At 48.5% G+C, this 16,153-nt stretch overlaps 1 protein-coding gene across 1 annotated transcript in view; it reads left to right on the top strand.

The window, feature by feature from the left end:
* LOC147884589 (uncharacterized) overlaps positions 1-16,153 on the top strand; it is a 56,260-nt gene that overhangs the window by 1,410 nt on the left and 38,697 nt on the right. Inside the window, exon 2 of the mRNA XM_087398019.1 lies at positions 14,597-16,090. Within this exon, the coding sequence (XP_087254145.1) occupies positions 14,597-16,090 (1,494 nt within the window). The remainder of the gene's footprint in view (positions 1-14,596; positions 16,091-16,153) is intronic.

Below are 16,153 nucleotides of genomic sequence, written 5' to 3'. Positions count from 1 at the left end.
CTCAAGGTGAGGCTTCATCCAACGAAGCTCATATAGTTCAAGACAACTTTTTCTCCCCTCTCGCAAAACTGTCTTTGTCAACAGCATCATCTATGGGGTTGACCACATCATCAACATCCAACTCGACACATCAAAACTGTCAAGGTGCTATGCCATCTCTTATGTACAACCTCGGCTTCCTCCCCAGTCTAGTCTCTACATCCATAGCACCTCTTGGTTCTTGTTTCTCTCCGGTCATGTCCCTACCTTCCATGAATGTTTCACCTCCTCTTTCCACTGCATTGCCTTTTTCACTATCTATGTCCTTTTCTTACCCATCATTCATAGCTTCCACTTTGTTACACCCTCTCTCAACTACTCTTTCATCATCATTGACTTCCCCACCTTCTACATTCTCAACCCCTACATTTGTGTCCATGGTGCCTTCAGCACCTAGCGTACCAACCCCTTTTTCATCCACTATGGTCTTTTGTCTACATTGGCATCAGTAATACCTTTAGCACTCTCACCTTCTACTTTGGCAGTAGTAGTACCTTCAGCACCAGCACCATCCATGGTTACATCAGTAGTAACATCGCCACTGTGGTCTTCATTAGGGTTCCTTGTCCCACCCATGACCTCGCAACCATATGGCCCTGTGGTACTAAGCCTTACTACTGCTAAATCGGGAGGTCTTTCAACGGGTTGTAAATACTTCAGGTCCCGGTTTTGGTAAAGGTGTTGCCTCAGCCATAGCTATTCTGAGTTCCATGGAGAAAGGGAGACGTCTTGAACTACTAAACAAAGTCCACGTGAAAACCCAGAAGTTCAAGGGCTGCTTACAAAGATGTGAAGCTCATGTCAAAAAATTTCTCACAGCATGTAAGGCCAAAGGGGTGGAGAAGGGTACTAGGAGATGCCGAGGGCCTTCAGCTGGGGGAGAGATCACACATCAGGTGGGACGGCTGGATGCGGGGGCCAGCCCGGTCCCTTCGAGTTTGGAGGGACACGTACAGACACTTGGAGACCGCTGATCTAGCAGTCGCAGCTGGAGGTGCCCGTGGAGCTCAGGCAAGACGCACGGAGATAGACGGAGCGATTCCAGCTGATTGGTTGGTTTCACCCGAGATTCAGCTCCTCATGCCTGGTGATGACCGTTGGCTAGGACAGTTCACCCCTCGTGGCATCCCACTAGTGGTTGCAGGTCGGATGGATGACTCCTCTGTTTCCTTCTTCGCGGTTATGGGGGATGGCCGACTCAGGAGAGAGGATGTGCTCATCGACCCCCTACTCCCATGGCAGAGGGTTCGGGTCATAGGCCTCGTGGGGAAGGTTTGGCGGACCGATCACAGTATAGAGCAGGATCAGCTGCAGTTATGGCGACTCTGGCTCTGGGAGGAGCGGGCCTTGTCAGAGCTTGATTGGGACCCAGGAGAGTGGAGATGGCCAGAGATTGTGACAGGACAGGGGCCGACCTCTTTCTTTGCCTACAGCACGACTTTGGGCAGGCGAGTTCTCGAGAGGATGCAGAGCCGCCCTCCCACCCAGCGGCCCAGTTGGTATGCTCAGGGTATCTCCAAGTTATTTTTGCAGGCCTTCTGGAAGGCCTTGTGGAAAGTTGGCGGCCGCAGAAGATCTCCTACTTCCTTTGGCTTCTCGCCCACAAAGGTCTTCCAGTGGGGAGCTGGTTGCGGTAGATAGGTCAGGATGGACGTTGTCAGATCTGTCATGAGGACAAGGAGTCACCAAAACACTGCCTATGGAGCTGCACTCGCGCCCAGGAAGTGTGGAGGTGGACCTTTGGGATCCTTACTCGCGCAGCACCGGAGTTAGGTTTGATCACTTGGGGCACGTTCTGCTGGTGCAGCACCGCACTTGGTTTTCATCACTTGTTCGAGGCATGTCCGCAGGACCCCACTTTCCTTATCACACAGGGGACGTGGGGGCCGCTCGAGAGCATTCCGCCGCACCTGGCAGAGGCTGGCACAGGATCTCAGGAGAGGCAGCCAGTCTGGGAGATTATTAGCAGCATCGCAGGTTGGCACATTTGGACCTCGCGCTGCGCGCAGATCCTCGGTGGCACCTCCCTTTCAACTGCCCAGATCATGACTGACATCTGAAGTGAGATTATACACACACTCAGAGGCCAGTGGAACCAGATACAGGGAGACTCCCGGGCTGGCCGGGAGAAGCGGAGACATTTCCTCCGTCATTTCCTCCGTGTTTGGGACACACAGGGCCTCTTCTTCGAGCATACTTCGCAGGGCCTTCAGTGGCACTACTCACCACCTCTTTGGCTGTTCATTCACACTCGCCTGATCCCTCCGTGAGAGAGAGCTTTACTTTTTTGTTCCCTTTTGGGCTGCGTCCGATTTGTGAACGCAGCCGTCAGTTGCAAAGCTGACCTCATGTATCTTGTTTTCGAAGTAATATAATTAGCACTGTTTTTTCGGAAAAAAATAGTAGGGAGAGCGTTTCACAGCTTGTTGACTCAAATGGAGTTTTACAGACACATCCAGATACTGTCTTGTAGGTAGCTACATATTTCTATGCCTCCCTTCTTACAGCAGATCCTGACACTCAAGCCAGAGATGATGCTCGAGGTATTATTTGGCAGCATTTACCTATGTTGGTAACTAGAGATATGATACTCTCACTTGATGCACCATTCACCAACATAGAGTTCAGGACTACTCTCTCTGCCCTTCACAAGGGCAAGTATCCTGGTTCAGATGGCCTTACACCCTCTTTCTTTATTTCATTTTGGGATCAGATTGGGGATCACATCACCTCAGCCCTGCAGGGCATTTGGGATTCGGGTGAGATACTAGACTCACTTACTGAGGGCCTCATTCATCTTATCCCTAAAGGGGGTTGCAGGAATTTAGTGTTGCAGTGGAGACCGATCACTTTGTTGGGCACTTTGTACAAATCCTAGCAAAAGCAATCAGCCTACGTCTACTTCCCTTTCTTCCAAATCTTATACATGATATGGAGATAGGTTTTGTGCATGGCAGGAGCATCTTCGATAATATTTTCTCATTCTGGGAGGCTTCCGAATGGGCCATACATAATGGCCATAGGCTTGCCATTCTACTCGTGGACCCTTTCTCTTTTTATTTGTGGTTGAAGCTATGAGCTACTACCTTAGAGCTCAAGCTGATATTATAGGGCTGAGTCTTCCGTTGAGGCAGGGGGATGATCTTTTGGATAGTGAGGTGGTAGATGATACGGCTGTTTTTTTGGATGCCACACCACATACACTCACCTCTTTCAGAACAGCCTTGGATTTGTTTTGCATTGCAGCAGGGGCTTTTGGATTAGTGATGAGGACACTCCAGACTGGGGGATTGACATAGCATTCACTTGGATTCAGAGGGGTGCTTTCATCAGGTACTTAGGATGCCAGGTTGGGGTGGGCATCTCTCCAACACAACAGTTTGCTCCCGTTTTGGAGAGCATTAGGAGGAAACTCATTTTTTGGAGTTTCTTCAGACTTGACCTTGCATCCAGAGTAGTGGTTGTGAACCGCTTGGTTCGTTTGCTCTTGTTGGTGCAGATCTAGAGGTTGCATATCTCAGCTCATGAGACCTGTCAGGAACTTTATTTGGAGTGGGTTAGATGGCACCTTAGATGTTACAGCTAGGGTGGCTTGGGAGACCCTCATTCTCCCCATTGGGGAAGGAGGTCTCAATATTATTGATCCGAATTTGCAGTGTATGGCCTTGCTTTGCAAATTTGTAATGAGAGGTTTGATGCATGGTGGACAGGAGCCTTGGAAGGAATTTTTCCTACGCAACATTCAGTCTTGTATTTCTTTTCAAGGGGGAGATTGGATGGACAGCTCCAAATGGATTTTTACTTCAGCGCATCTTAGGTCTCCCTATTCCCCTCTCATGGCTTCCGTTTTGAAAGCTTGGGGCAGCTTCAGAGACACGCTGCGGAGAGTTACACCCTCTCTCGTGAAGAAATAGACAGGCAGCCAGTTATGTGGAATGAATCCATATTGGATAAGCATGGCAGATGACTGGGCGTGTCACATTATTTGCGGTGTTCTAGATGGGAGAGGGGACCAGCATCCACTATAGGTGTGTGGAAGGCTTTTAGACAGCTTCCAGAATATCAGAGACTCTTATCAGTTGGCCACCTCAGATGGAGTGCAGTCAGGATGCAGCAGATAGAGGCAGCCATACCAGCAGAGTGGATAGATACAGATGACTTACTGATCACAAAGTCCACTTGGTTGGGAGTCTTTTCGGGGACGGATGTCCCTTTATAGGTCATTGCCTTGCGGGATGCACATGAGGAGACCCTTGTCTTTGATGTTCAGTCGGGAGGCAGATTTCTCAGATCCTCAAATGATATTCTTTTGGAGGTTGACTTCCACCCCGTTAGGATTGCAGGTTACATGGAAAGGGGCACGGATTCACAGTGGTATCTTGATCCTGGCCTTGTTCTCCTGGCACTTAGGTCTTGGTGGAGACTTTGGTTATATGGTGGTTCTCCCATCAGGTTCTTGCAGTGTGACCCAGGGGAGTGGAAATGGATTGATGAAGGATACCTAGAGAGAAGAGCATCCCCTTCTTTTGTTACACAGTTAGAAATGCTAGGAGATTTCAGCTTAGCATTAGAGGTTGGAGGCCCTCTAGAGCTCCTCATTGGGATAGTTTTTATATTTATGTAGAGGTGCATAAAATATTTTGGAGGAGGCTCTGGAAATACCTCAGAAATATAAAGATCACTCTCTTCTTTTGGCTTTCTAGTCATGGAGGGATTGTAGTGAACGTGTGGAGATCCAGGTTCGGGGCTGACCCTACTTGTCCTCAATGCCACATAGCAGTCGAGTCAGTTCAGCATTGCCTTTGGAAGTGTAGACTGTAAGAAAACAATACAACGTCTGTGCTCAACAGATAACAGGATCTCATATGCAAGAGAGAAAATAGATAATATGGAGAATCAAAAATTTGATTACTGTAAAACTGATACAATAGATGGCGCTGCCTCCCAGCCGTGCGCTCCTGTGAAAGAAGCTTCGATGGCAAGCTGGAAACAGTAGAAGACAGAGACTGGATGCTAAGGAATCAGGGTTGCTGTAGCCAGTGATGAAATGGGCTTCACGGGCTTGCTCTTATATAGCCACCAGTCGTAGTCGGTTAGACCCAATTGGATGACCGACCCAGTCCGCCCAAAACGGTCGACTGGGGGTCGGTCCCAAAATAGGCCACCGACCACATGATAGAACCGGTGCGCAAAATAGAGCAACTAACCTACAGTTTCCATTCGGCCCAGAGCCATCCGGGATCATTTGAGGCTCCAAACGGGCCCCGCAACCCAAGAGTGGGCTGCCCCGGGAAATGCTCCGTCTACCCTCAGTGCGGTCAGTCATGGGATACCTTCCCGCACTTGCATGTAGCCTAGTTGGCAGTGTGCCAACTCTATCTGAAGTCGTCCAGCCATCAGGCCACACATGGTCCCCATCTGGTGTCCAAACCAGGACCTACCGGATAACCGAGCTACTCAAATGCCTTCTCCTCATATGGGGGGCTTACAAGTAGAGTTAGCTGGTTCACGCGTAGTTACACGAGAGTGGAGCATTGATATCTAACACCCCCCCTCAATGTCCACCCGCAAGTGAACTTACTTTTTCGGTCCAATGCCAAGTCGATGAAGATGCCTCTCCAGCAAGTCTCTTCCAAGAGCCTTCGTGAAGATGTCCACAGCATTCTTTGTAGTCGGACAGTACACCAAGTCGACCTCTCCATCCATGATGAACTCGCGTACAAAGTGATATTGAATCTCAATGTGTTTTGTGCGAGCGTGGAACATAGGGTTCTTTGCAATCGCCATGCAACTCTGATTGTCACATGATAACTGCGTAGGCTTGTTCTGCACTGCACCCATGTCCCCTAAAATCCTCCTCAACCACACTGCCTTGCAAGAAGCAAAGTATGCTGATTTGTACTCGGCCTCGGTAGAAGAAAGAGCAACTGTGGGTTGCTTCTTGTTGACCCATGACACAGCTCCAGATCCAAGTGAGAAACAATAACCTGTCACTGATCTCCTGCTGTCCACGTCTCCTGCCCACCAATCCGAGTCACAGAATCCAGTCAAGATGTTGCCCTTGATATAGGTGATGCCATAATCAAGTGTGCCTTTGATGTATTTCAGCACCCGCATCCCTGCCCTCCAATGGTTCTCCCGGGGCTTATTGGAAAACCTGCTTAGTACACCAGTCGCAAAACTGATGTCCGGCCGTCTGTTGCACAAGTAAATCAAACTGCCCACAAGTCTTCTGTACTTCGCTTCGTCCACCAGTGGTGATGAATCCTCGTTTGAGAGCTTCACGTCAACCTCCATAGGGGTACCAACTGTCTTGCACTCAGCCATGCCAAATGCCTTCAGTATCTCTCCAGCATACTTCAGCTATGAAATAAAGATCTGTTTCGGCTCTTGCCAAACTTCAATCTCCAAACAGAAATGCATCAGTCCGAGGTCTGTCATTTCAAACTCTCTTCCTAGCAAATGCTTTGTCTGCGAGATCTTCTCTTCATGGTTCCCTGTTATGACAAGGTCATCCACATAAAGGACCACAATCATACACTTGCCTCCTTCTTTGAAGATATACAAATTTGCATCAGATGGGCTCCTCCTGAACCCGTTTTGCATAAAGTAGGCATCAATTCGCTAGTACCACGCTCGTGGGGCCTATTTCAGTTCGTAAAGTGCCTTCTTCAGTTTACAGACTTTACCTTCTGAACCGGGGATCTCAAAACCTGGTGGTTTTTCCACGTATACCTCCTCCTTGAGATCTCCATTCAGAAAGGCGGATTTTACATCCATCTGAAACACGGGCCAACTTCCCTGGGCACCTAGAGCCAAAACACTGCGAATTGTGGTTAGTCGAGATGTGGGAGCAAAAGTATTCTGATAATCAAAACCATGTACCTGTGCAAATTCTTTTGCCACGAGCCGAGCCTTGTACTTATCCAATGTGCCGTTGGACTTATACTTGGTCTTGTACACCCACTTGGTGCCGATTACCTTGCGTTTTGGTGGTTGATCCACAAGGTCCCAAGTGTTGTTCTTCATTATGGAGCCATACTCCGACTGCATAGCCTCCATCCACCTATCATCACCCCGTGCCTCTTCGAGACACTTGGGTTCTTCAGCACGGATCACCTCTGTCATCAAAGCGTAGTTGACCAAGTGTTCCTGCGCCCTTCTTTGCTCCTCTAATCTCTTGGACCGGCAGTGTTCGGATGGTTCCTCCTCAATGGCTGGAGGTTCTCTGCCGTCCAAAAGCTGCTTTACCCACTTCGGGAATGGCCGTTGTCGTTGTGGTTCTGCAGGCTCTTCTTCCTCTTCTTTATCTTGAATCCTCCCAAGCACCGTTTGGGGATTTCAGTTTGCTGTTGGTGGTTGTACTGGATGGATATCCTAGTCTAGGTTGTCTGGGAAGGAAGCATCCTCCTCCAATTGATGCAGCTGTTCTGCAAAGACCACATCGCGACTCACTATTACCTTCTTGGTAACAGGGTTATAGAAACGGTAACCCTTCGTCTCTTCACTGTAGCCCAAGAAAATACATTTCCGGCTCTTTGGTTCCCATTCGGTCCTGTTAGCATCAGGGACATGCACAAAACAGTCACATCCAAAAACTCTGAAATGTGCAGCTGAAGGTTTCTTACCAGAAAAGGCCTGCAGTGGAGTCATCCTGTTGCAGTGTTACATGCTTCAGCCCAAAAAGTCTTTGGCAAATCTTTCCCTTTCATCATACTCCTGCCCATTTCGCAGATGGCGCGCATCTTGCGTTCTGCTACTCCATTTTGTTGTGATGTATGTGGCGGGGGTTTCTGCCTCTTGATCCCGTGACTTTTGCAGTAACTTTCGAATTCACTTGATGTGAACTCTCCACCTCTGTGTGATCTCAACTTCTTCACCTTCTTTCCCGTTTCTTTCTCGACCATTACATGCCATTCCTTGAACTTACTAAAAGCCTCGTCTTTAGTCTTCAAGAAGTATATCCATATCCTTCTACTGTAGTCGTCGATCAACGTCATGAAGTAGTAGGAACCACCCAAAGCTTCCATCTCCATCTTTCCGCAGAGGTCCATGTGAACGAGCTCTAGAGGAGCCTTTGCCCTGCTGGCCTCTTTAGGAAAGGGATGCCGATGCTGCTTGCCCATCATGCAAGCTTCACATACATCGGGCAGATCTGCAATTTCTGGTAGGTCTGCAATCATTCCACTTTTATGCATCTCCTTTAAAGAACTAAGGTTTAGATGACCAAACCTCTCATGCCACAGCTTAGTGTTCTTCACATCCGCTCGAGCACTGAAAGCTGAGAGTTCGTAGATGTTGTTGCGCCGTGTACCTTTACCAACGACCTTCCCTTGAAGATCCAGAATATGTGCACCATTCTTATCGAATTGAACTTTGAGGTCCCGATCTGTGATCGCAGAAACGGACAACAAGTTCCTCTTTATATCTAGCACATAAAGAACGTCCGACAACTGTTTTACAACTCCATCTGACTTGAGAGCAATCGTACCTTTTCCTTTTGCTGGACATTTTGCATCATTGCCGACTGCTACCAGGATGTCATTCCCTACCGGCTGTAGAGAGGTATACCAATCCTTCTGATTGGTCATGTGGCCGATGCACCACTGTCAATAATCCAAGGTTCATCCGCAGGTACATGAACTGCCTCTGTGCAAATCTCCTCAATTGCTACGAACAGCTCTACTGGTACTGCCTGCGCGCTGTTGCTGGACTCTTTCTTTACTCCGTTCTTCTCATCTGCAATCTTCTTTCGGCACTCATTCTGCTTGTGCCCTGCCTTGTTGCAATAGAAGCACTTGATCTTCTTCTTTCTCTTTTTATCATCAAAAGAAGATGGGTTACTAGAGTCCTTACCCTTATCTTTCTTTGATCCAGCGTAGAAAGTTGAATCTTCTCCAGTCCTCGTCTTTTGACGCATCTCCTCCTCTAGAAGCATTGCGCTGAAATCCCCAAAGTTGAGGGGCGGATTTCTGTTCTGCGTATTCAGCGCCGTAACAAGACCGTCGTACTTTGGTGGGAGAATCCGTATGTACCTTCGTGCTAGATTCTCACTGGTGATGGTGATGCCAATCACAGTCATCTGATCGCGCAGATTCTTCACCCTGGTGATGACTTCTCTGCCGTTTCAGGCTCAGACAGCTTCTCATTCGCGAGTTGAGTCTCCAGATTCTGAATCCACGTATGATTCGTGGTCTCGTACTGATTTTTCAAGACCGTCCATGCCTCCTCCGCTGTGGTGACATGTTGAATTAACGCCATGACAGAATCACTTACACTGCAGACAATAGAACACAGCGCATTCGTATTTCTTCTTGTCCACACGAGAATCTCATCCGTTGTTGGTACTATATGTTGTGCTGCATTGGCCAGATTCAGTCTCGGAACCGGTTTCAGGTCCACCCCAGTAGCAGTGTCCCAAAGCTCGTATGCGCTTAGGATGGTCTTCATCTTGAACTTCTAGAGTGGATAGTTAGTGCCGTCCAACTTTTCGCTTTCGTCGAACGGTGGGATTTGCAGTTTTGTGGACTGGGCCATCTCTCACAATCTGCTCGCAAAACAGAAACACACTACCAAATCTTCTTGCTAGAGTCCAGGCTCTGATACCATGTAATAAAACAATACAACGTCTGTGCTCAACAGATAACAGGATCTTGTACGCAAGAGAGAAAACATATAATATGGAGAATCAAAAATTTGATTACTGTAAAACTGATACAATAGTTCTCATGTAAATAAAGGAATTTTGGAGTTGTATGGCCATGAGCCATAGTTTTATTTCAGTTTTATAGTTGTAAGGCCATGAGCCCTTTCTTTTCAGTTTTGGGGATGTCAGCCACAAGGTCACTTTCTTATTTGTAATTTATACTTAACTATCTCTCACACAGACCCTCAGTCATTCACCGGGACGGTGAATGATAGTGGCAGGGGATCTGTTGTACTCAAAGTCTCCGGGACTCCCACCAAGAGTCACACCTGGGTCACATCATGGTCACCTCAGCAACATGCCAAGTTGTTAGACCTTGGTCATACCTAGTCGCATCGTGTTCACATATGTTTACATCTTGGTCACTCGGAAACAAACATGGACATGACTTGACATGACTTGACATGGACATGACTTGGACATGACTTGACATGGACATGACTTGACACGACTTGGACATGACTTGACATGGACATGACTTGACAGTACATGACTTATAGAGGACCTGGACATGACTTGGATATGACGGAAGCAATACATGACTGAAGAGTGCCGAACCTCAACCTCGACCCACCATGGTCAAAGTTGATCAGAGGAAAGTACTGGCGCAATGGTGCACCAGGTACACCTGTTGGTGCACATGGGAAGCAATCCAGCAGAGTGCACAAGCGCAAGCGGTACTCGTTGGTGCACATGGGAAGCAGTCCAACAGTTAAGAGGTATAGGTGGTGCACCAACCCTCGCAACCAACTAGTGTCAGGAGTGCATGGAATAGACAGGAGAACACATGGAGCACGGGATTCATTAACCCATAATAGGCTGGAGTATTGCAGAAGCCATCAAGGGCGAAGTGCCCACAAACGATGGAATGGCTAAGGATGCAGGAAGACATTCAATAGGAAGAAGGAAAGGAGATTTGCAGCGGGGGGAGTAGAGGAGGAGAAGGTGAAAAGGGGAAACGGGAAAAAGGAGGGGACATTCTAGCAGGGGCAAGAGGCGAGAGTGAAGGAGTGAGAGGCTAGAGTCAAGAGCTCGCCTCGTGTGTATCTTCTCCTGGTGTATCAGTCATCTTGCTTTCTAATGAACTATGCTACTCCCCATCTCTGCCCGCTTCTCTAAGATCTCTTCCCCTTGTGAGCTCATCCCCTCCTCTCCCTTCATCTGGTACAACGGACCCTGTGTCATGTGGTTGAAGTTCTTTTCCGTTCATGTCAAGGGTTGGCTTTTATGATGTTGTTTTACTTTGGTCTTCTTCTTGCTCACATCACTTTAGCACTTGTACCGCTTGCACATAGTTGACACCATCGACTAGCACACTCGCCTACGTACCATCGGTGACACCTATGGCATGTCTTGCTTGCTTCTCGCACCAGTGGCCCTAGGCCTCCGGTAATACTTCCGGAAGTGTTAGGAAACCCCCCCAAGACAGGATGAGACTGCAAAACCCTATCAGAGTCAATAAGCTACCGGACACTCTCTCTATGTCTGGGACCAAGTGTAGAGAAAAAGTGTTTATTGACTCTCCCTGCCATCTGTATCCAAAAAGACTCTCGTGCATGGAAGGCATACTCTGCTCTCTGATCTAGCAATGTCTGCAAGTGAGCCCTTGCTGCAGCAAGGCGCTTCTGGATCCAAGCATCTGAGGGTCGTTTCTGCTCCTCCCTCTGCAGGTTTGTCAATTGCCGGCGGATACCGATCTCCCGCCTGAGTACCTCACCTTGCCTAGTACTAGCGACAAAATGATAGAAGTCGCTGATACTGGCAAGTGCTGTGGTCACATGTGAAGGTGCGGCCACCCCCCATGCATGTGAGAAACCCAGATCTCCAAGACTGCCTCTGTGAGAGTATCATCTGTGTATAAGCCGTCGGGGATCCTGATACTGGAAGATCGTCTTCTCAGATGGCACTCTGAGATGAACAAAACCACCGGAAAATGGTCGGAGGTGGAAACACCAGGTGCAATGCAAACTGTCCCCCCTCTATCAAGAGCCCAATCATCCACATAGAATTTGTCAATCCGAGCATGGATAGGCATCTGCACCCTACGGTTCGACCACGAAAACAAGAGTGACTAAGACTGAATATGAAATGCAGCATCTGACCAAACATCTCTGCCACTGAATCTGAACAAGAAGGCATCCCAAGTTGCTCTCTCAAGGGAGTGAATACCACCTTCTCTTCCCCCTTTCTTATCGGATGGTGCCTCAACCATGTTGAACTCACCTCCAATAATCCAAGAATCTGCAATGTCAGCCCAAGAGAGCAACTCTCTCCAAAAAAGAACACGGTCCCCTCCGAGCGTAGAGGTTGAGAAAACCAACCTTACGTCCGTTGACCATAAGCAAAATCCATTGGGCCCTGGAGGGGTTGATGGTACCGTGTCCAATGACCAGAGGGAGGATAGAGTCTGAAGATGATATGCAAGTACCTCCTCTGGTTCCCAAGGCAGGAAGCCAAAACATCCGGCCTGAAATAAGCTTACCTGACTTGGAACAATCTCTGGCATCCATTTTGTGTTCCTGTAGAAAAAGAATGTCTAAGGAACCACCTGACACACCTGGATGAAGCTGATTCCTTATCAGCTGTCTGCGACGGCGATGAGGGATGCCGCCCAACCCCTGTAAATTCCAACTGGCTATCCTCATCGGCAGGAGGAAGCGGGTTGGAATACCTTACCCGACTTGGTGGCGGAAAAAGAACCCTCTACCGGAGCTGACCTCTTGCCATACACACGAGGTCCAAGGGGAGGAAAGTCCACTGGTGAGAGAGAGAAGGATCTCTCAAGGGGGATGCCGATAAGTGGCTCTCCGAAAGTGGAGGGTACAAAATCATCATCTGGGAGGTTAGAAAGATCCTCAAGAGCGGAAAAGGAATTCCACTGAGCTAGTCCTGAGGAACAGGTCCAAAGGAATTCTACCGAAGTAGGGAAAGAATGTAAGACCCCTTTCCCTCTGTCAACAGAAGGAGGCACCTGTGCTGCGTCCTAATCAAGAAGTGCTGTGGACAAGGTGCCAATAACCTGGGCTGCTGAAGGAGGCATAGCAACATCCTGTGGTGGAGTGGAAGAAGGCTCCTGAACAATAGGCTCCACGGCGGTAGCCTCCCGAGGCTCCTAAGGGGTAGTCTCCGGAGTGGTGGAAGTATGAGCCTAACCGTGACCGGAACCCACCGGGGGCCAGAGGTAGTGCGGTGTGCAGGAGGGACTCGGGCAGCCCTAGGAGGAGGGGGGCCCTGTGTCTGAGGCGGTTCCTGTGGAGTGATAGGTCCTACTCCCGATCTCTATCATAACCTAGTACGAGCTGGTTGCTTTTTTGGCCTCTTCTTCTTCTTTGGGCAATCTTTGGTGAAGTGTCCAGAGGATCTGCAAATCCTGCACTGGTCCTGGCGACGTGCAACCTCAAATCTCTGGCAAAAGAATGATCCATCAGGTCGCTGTAGCATGATGTGGTCATCTAAAATGTTAGGGTCCTCGACAAAGACCCTAACCCTGGGTACCCCATCCATCCTGACCACCTCAGTAGCCGATGAAGGCTCGCCAGGAAGAGGTGGGATCTCTGCTACCACACCAAACCTCTCGCTAATAACTAAAAGAAGCCGGTGATAAATTGAAGGTAGACCAGGGAACCTGATGAAGACGGAAACTCCGTGCTTGTCCTCTTCAACTGGGTCAAAGCCCAATTGAAAGGGAAACAAAAAAATCCTCCTGTAGCCTAGAAAGAGAAACCTAGGCTATAGCAAGTCTCTGGTGACGTCCGGGGAATCTAGGCACACCTAAAAGAAGCCTCGTCCCAACAAACGAACGTCCTTAAGGTGGGGAGCAAGGTCCTGAGGAAGCGCCGCAAGCATCCAATCTCTAGCCTGTGATCTAGAGGGGTGGGAGCCATAGATGCATGCGAAGAGGGTCGTGGAACACTCATGCTCCAAATCCTTTTGCAAGTACTGCAGCTCATCTTTTGAGAAAGTGATAGTTCTCGCGGCCAGTGTGTGCTGTAACGGATTGACTGAACGGGTACCCATTCGTCAATCGAGGTGGAAAAGCTCAACTCAAACACAAAAAAACTCCGTCCGCTTTCGTGAAGCCCAGGAGACCCCCAAAAGAAAACAGGGGTACACCTGATGAAGGGAGAGGGTGAGAGGAGGGAGGGAGAGAGAGGGTTGAGCGAGGAGAGGAGTCATCGTCAAAAAGGAGAAAGGGAGGGCAGCAAGAGAGGGGAGGAGAGGGGGGGGGACAGTGAGGTGGGGAGGGTAGAGGAGAGGGGGGGGGGAGCGAGGAAACCACGCCGGGGGGGGGGGGGGCTGTGCATGCAGCAGCACGGGGGGGGGGGGGGTGCTGCATGGGCAACAGCGCGGGGGGGAGGGGGGGCTGGCAGCAGTGCAGGGGGTAGGGAGGGGGAGAGAGGGAGGGGAGGTGGGGGGGAGCAGCAGGTAGGGGGGGGGAGGAGAGGGAGGAGGCAGTGTGCAGGGGGTAGCGAAGGGGAGAGAGGGCGGGGGAGCAGCAGGTAGGGGGGAGGGGAGGGAGGGGGCAGCAAGGAGGGGAGCAGGAGGAGCGGAGAGCAGCAGCATTGCTGAAAATCTTATTTTATGCTCACAATCACTCATCAATATTTTTTACCAGACTCATCTAGTTTACGACCTTAGACTATGACATAGTAGGGTCACTGGTGTCCCAACTTTGAAACCACCGTTGAAACGGTGATTTTATTTCACGATTCTATTCAGCAGGTTAAGGCCAAGTCTGTACAACTAATGTTACTAAAGGATGCTTTCTAAAATGATATTGCTCAAGGTTAATGGCCTTTCTCCAATTAAATATTCATTTAATCTACCTTGTTCATAATTATATGCATGCAGGAGCAAAATAGGAAAGTATGGGCACTGTTTGAAACAGATGAACTAGGGAATCCAGAAAGGAAACTAGCAGGCAATGGAGCAGTCATTTCTGGCATGGATCTGAAAAGTCAAGAGTATTCTAATACAGTGAATGTGTCTGACTTTCTGGTCCGATATTCAGCAAGCGCTGTCCATGGAAGTACATCCGAAATCAGCCTTCCAGTCCACTCAATGTTAAGAAACTGGGATATTGTAGATAAGCTTCGAAGTCAGTGGCAGAATTACATCACTGATGTGCAAAATAATATACAGCAAGAATGGGTGCCTGCAGATCATGTGAAACCACATAAATTATATGCACAAAGAGAGGAGTTATCCCCTTTTATGCAATCAGAGATCATCAAGGCTAGCTTCAAAGCTGAAGAAACTACTAAATCACTTCTTAAGGATAGGCCAAAAACTGAAGTCCTGAAAGAAGCAAAATTCACAAGTCAAGTACAAGATGAAAAGGATGATAAGCAAAAGTTTGAAACGGATTTGGCTACCTACAGACTGCATGTTGAGAATCCTGAAGATGACGATCTAGCTTTGACTTTTTCTGCACCTGTGATTCTGACCAGGACAATACTTGAGCAGAAACTCAACTGCTGTGGGAAAGAATTAAAGTGTGTTACCTTTCTCAATTTGAACCACGAGGGATTGTCTTCCTTGGGTGAAGGGGTTCTTAGTCATTGGTGTCCAAAGACTAGGGTTTTCACGGCAGACATGAACCGGCTGAATAATCTGAAAGATGCCTTCATTGGATACGAAGAAACTTTGGAGCAGTTGTCATTAAAAGACAACTTTTTGTATGACCTCAGTGGACTGGAGTACTTACACAAACTACAAGTGATCCATTTAGATGGAAATTCTATTTTTCAGGTGATTGCATCAAATTCAAATTATTCAATTATGTCTCAAAGTGATTGCGGTTATGGAACAGAAATCATGTTGGACAATGTGGCCGAAGGGCAAAGCAAAGGTGCAGTAGAGAAAGAACTTGTGACAACGGATATTGGATCCCCTCCTTCAACTTTCTGGCCCAGACTGAAAGAGCTCGGCTTGAGCTGCAACAGGATTTCAAAGGTGGTAAAACTTGGAATTCTCTGTCCAAAACTTGAAGTTTTGGATCTTGGTTCCAATCACCTTGTGTCTCTTGATGGGTCACAAGGGAGTGCTTTTTTAGGTCTAAGATGCCTAAGGGTCTTAGATGTGGGGCAGAACAGACTAAAAGGAAATAGCCTATGGGAGGCCCTGAAGTACTGTCCCCTTCTGGTTTCACTGGTGGCATCGCGGAATAGGCTTAGAGAGCTCCCTAATCATGGTGGCAGTGTTTTACTTAGAGAGCTATGGCTCAATGGAAATGCAATCAAGTGTTTCTCCTGCACAACTTGGATGCCAAACCTGCAACGTTTATACCTACAAGACAATGAGATTGACACCATTGCACCTGTTTGGGGTTTTCCAGTTCTTGAGGTAATAGTTGACAAGAGATCCAGAGGAATATACTCACGAGTTCCTCATCTCTTTTATTCTATC

This window comes from Dipteris shenzhenensis, chromosome 26 (genome assembly GCF_047967505.1).
Source record: "Dipteris shenzhenensis isolate YYH24624 ecotype China chromosome 26, Dip_SZ_1.0, whole genome shotgun sequence".
NCBI classification, from domain to species: Eukaryota; Viridiplantae; Streptophyta; class Polypodiopsida; order Gleicheniales; family Dipteridaceae; genus Dipteris; species Dipteris shenzhenensis.
This window is presented reverse-complemented; position numbering and strand designations above follow the sequence as displayed.